We start from the raw sequence: 4,435 nt of genomic DNA on the forward strand, positions 1-4,435 counted from the left end.
GTCTGTTAAAGATTTCGTTTCTTTTTTTCACCTAATTCATTTCTCTTAGACACAAGCTGACATATTGTTGAATAATATAAAATGCATTAAAAAAATAAACATACCACGTCTAAAAAATATCATTGTTGGACGTCTGGTCTTCTTAAGCTTTATGCTTGACAACCCAAACAATGTGAAATATGCAACCTGTATCGCTATTTTAACTGCATCTTAAATAACAGCCAATACCCATTTGACAATATTGCATCAATATTTCTAGACATCGACAACACTGGAAAAGAGAAATTCACCATAACATAGTAAATAAACTTGTGTTATCCCATTTATTTATTAATGTATACCTGTACTTCGTATTAGAGAATGCAAAAATAACACAAATCTTGAAGTCTAAATCGTTCACTATGCAAAGAATAACCGAAAATCACAATTTGTTACATTTACTTTTAACAACAACTCTATAGCATATATATAATAGTAGACCATGGACTAACTGGCACATGTTGCATAAGGAATACTCTATACAATTTCGCACGCAGTTCTATGTTTGGAGAGGCAGGTCGGTAATTTCAGACTTTTTGAAAACGGAATACAGAAAATCAGTACACAACACGTAAACAAGCAGTGACTTCTTGTAAAAAACCGGAAAGATTGATTGAAAAAAATGAAATCCCTCGCCAAGTAATGATCATGTAAATCCACCACAAGCACTGATTACATATTCTGCAATCTCAATAAGCAAAATTCATCTAATTTTTTTTATCTTTTATTATTTGCACAAATTTCTCAATTTTTGCGATACTATCGTGTTTATACGTAGATTGACACATTATCCCATTGTTCTTACCTTCTGTTGTATTATGTACGTTATATATATTCCCAATATTGTTTATTTTGTTGTATTATGCACATTTTATATATATTCCCAATATTCTTAACTTCTGTTGTATTATGTACATTTTACATATTATCCCATTGTTCCTATCTTCTGTTGTATTATGTGTATGTTATACATTTGAATGTTATACCATTATTCGTATCTTCTGGTGTATTATGTACATGTTATACATTATCCTATTGTTCTTACCTTCTGTTGTATTATGTACAGTTTATATATATTCCCAATATCCTTAACTTTTGTTGTATTATATACATTTTATATATATATTCCCAATATTCTTAACTTCTGTTGTGTTATGTACATTTTACATATTATCCCATTCTTCTTACCTTCTGTTGTATTATGTACATGTTATATATATTATCCCATTGTTCCTATTTTCTGTTGTATTATTTCCACGTTATATATTATCCCATTGATCTTACCTTCTGCTGTATTATATACATTTTACATATTATTCCAATGTTCTTACCTTCTGTTGTATTATGTACATTTTACATATTAGTCCAATGTTGTACATAATACAACAGAAGGTAAGGTGTTATATATTATCCCATTGTACTTACCTGCTATTGTGTTATGTTCATGTTATATATTATCCCATTTTCCTTACCTGCTATTGTATTATGTTCATGTTATATATTATCTTACTGGTCTTACCTTCTGTTGTATTATGTACATTTTACATATTATCTCATTGTTCCTTTCTTCTATTGTATTATGTACGTGTTATACATTATCTTACTGGTCTTATCTTTTGTTCTATTATGTAAATGTTATGTATTATCTTACTGGTCTTATCTGCTTTTGTATTATGTCCATGTTATATATTGTCCCATTGTTCTTACCTTCTGTTGTATCATGTACATGTTATATATTATCTTACTGTTATTACCTGCTGTTGTATTACGTGCATGTTATACATTATCCCATTATTCTTAGCTTCTGTTGTATTATATCCATGTTATCTATTATCCCATTTTCTTTCTTTCTGTTGTATTATATAGGTTCTTCTGTTATGATATATATACATATCTCGTGATAAAGCTTATACTGCAAAATATTGGAAATAAAACGCATTTTCTGGTGAATGGTCGAATTTATTATAATGTTTAAAATTTCAGCTAGTCTCCAGTCTACATCCAGCTTATTGATAAACAACATCTAAACAAGATCACCAAGGTTAAAGGCCATAAAATGGCAGCTATTCTCCAGCGTACATCCAGATTACTGATAAAGAACATCAAAACAAACTCACCAGGTTTAAATGCCATAAAATGGCAGCAATTATCCAGTCTAAATCAGAATTTATGATAAATAATATTCAAACAAACTCACCAGGTTTAAATGCCATAAAATGGCAGCTATTATCCAGTCTAAATCAGAATTTATGATAAATAATATTCAAACAAACTCACCAGGTTTAAATGCCATAAAATGGCAGCTATTATCCAGTTTAAATCAGAATTTATGATAAATAATATTCAAACAAACTCACCAGGTTTAAAGGCCACCGTGGTATTACGATATGGGTAGTCTTTGAGGTCAAACTGAGATAGTACAAGGCCTTCTATCAGGCTAACAGCGTCATCTTTATCCCAACGATAAATGATTTCATTCGATGTGTAACTATCTAATTGTTGAAGTAACAGAATAAAATGTATTTCAATACGGTTTATTATATGCCCTTTAGAAATTCAAAACGCAAGGAAAATGAAGCAGAAGTAATTTAAATCACAGTGTGCAATAAATTATAGTTTGATGTTATTAAGATTACCATTAGAGAATGTAGTCATAGCAACGAAACATCAGTATTAATTATTTATGTTACATCCATGTGTAAGGATAAAAGTAAAATATATTAAGGAAATTATAACATGTAAATGCTAAAATATACATTAATATGGTAAACAAACATAAATCAGATAATCGAATAAAAATATGTGGTATATACAAATATAATAAATAAAGATATACCAGAAGATTATCACACAACAATATATATTTAGTATAATGTATGGTCGACATGTGTAGTACCTGTAGAGATTTCTTTTGTTTCTCGCCAGAGGTGAAATTGAAAAGTGAATTTGGACTCAAAACCCCATATCTGTATATTTGGTCAAAGCATCTTGAGTACGATGCTGCCAAAGATAGACTTTATGACTGGAGTAATTCATTTTTGAGAAACAATAAGTACATTGCGAGATTGTTAACGGACACAACATTTCAGAACATGGAAGCTTCTAATGTTGTTAATGGAAGCAGAAAACTCGCATTGGAAAACGTTTAGGACAAAAACGGGTTTCGAAATGAAACCAATCCAGAACAAAGAATTTTATGCTTTTGTTCTTCTTAAAGACGAAGCTAAAGTTCAGTGGAAAGCTTGTGCGATGTAAGATTTACCTAGCCATTCTTGTGTAGTGTAAAATTTACCTAGCCATTCTTGTGTGGTATAAGATTTATCTAGTCATCTTTGTGTGGCTTCAGATTTACCTAGCCATCCTTGTGCGGTGTAAGATTAACCTAGCCATTCTTGTGTGGTATAAGTTTTATCTAGTCATCCTTGTGTGGTGTAAGATTTATCTAGCCATTCTTGTGTGGTGTAAGATTAACCTAGCCATTCTTGTGTGGTATAAGATTTATCTAGCCATCTTTGTGTAGTGTAAGATATACCTAGCCATCTTTGTATGGTGTAAGATTTACCTAGCCATCCTTAATTAAGTCTAAGTTTTAAAAAGATGACAGTAAAATAACAATCATCATAAACGTTAGGAAATAACTGAAGCTTTGTGAGATGTGGTTTTCATGTATCATCTATAGTAATAATTAAAACACATCAGTAAAGATATTGACTAGAATATAAACTTACAGCTGCCGAAGATCAGTGGACACGATTGGTGATCCATTGGGAACCGCTGGAGTTCCATAACACATTTGGCTTTGATTGTCAATCTATGTTGAAATGTAAATAAACACAGTTCGATGTTACAAAAACTTATGTTCAATTGAAAATAAATAAATAGACCCAATCCTTTGTACCTGCGACAAACGTGTTGCTTCGTTTAATTAATTGATACCCAACAGAAGTTCAAAATATAATATATGAGCTGGTAGAAAATACTAAAATAAAGACGATATTCGCGCTATAGAGACTTTTTAAGAGTATGAACAGATCTGTTTGTTTGTTTTGTTGAATTTTGCGCACTAGTCGTCCCTAATTTAGAAGTGAGAAAGTGTAGTAAGACAACTAGTTAACACCATCAATCGCCAACTCTTTGGCTACTCTTTACCAATGAAAAGTGGGATTGTTCATGACATAATAGCGATTCCACAGGGGAAATGGCTAAGATGATTGGTGACGATATTCCAACCCGCAACCAACAGCCTGCGAATGTTGAATAGAATACTAAAATAAAGAAGATAACATAGTACAGAAAGTTACACGAATTTGGCATCGTCTAACTTTGCAGACTGGTTCCTCTAGATTAACCTTATATGTGTTGCGTCAGCGAGTCACGTGACCACTGTGGCGCCCTC

At 31.4% G+C, this 4,435-nt stretch overlaps 1 protein-coding gene across 1 annotated transcript in view; it reads right to left on the reverse strand.

Annotated features, from left to right (window-relative positions):
• Window positions 1-4,435, reverse strand: part of LOC106475577 (gamma-aminobutyric acid receptor alpha-like) — a gene marked incomplete at its 5' end in the record, with an annotated part of 26,545 nt that overhangs the window by 11,023 nt on the left and 11,087 nt on the right. The window contains 2 exons of the mRNA XM_022379652.1: window positions 2,397-2,531; window positions 3,768-3,850. Of these exons, the coding sequence (XP_022235360.1) occupies window positions 2,397-2,531; window positions 3,768-3,850 (218 nt within the window). The remainder of the gene's footprint in view (window positions 1-2,396; window positions 2,532-3,767; window positions 3,851-4,435) is intronic.

This window comes from Limulus polyphemus, unplaced genomic scaffold (genome assembly GCF_000517525.1).
Source record: "Limulus polyphemus unplaced genomic scaffold, Limulus_polyphemus-2.1.2 Scaffold8827, whole genome shotgun sequence".
NCBI classification, from domain to species: domain Eukaryota; kingdom Metazoa; phylum Arthropoda; class Merostomata; order Xiphosura; family Limulidae; genus Limulus; species Limulus polyphemus.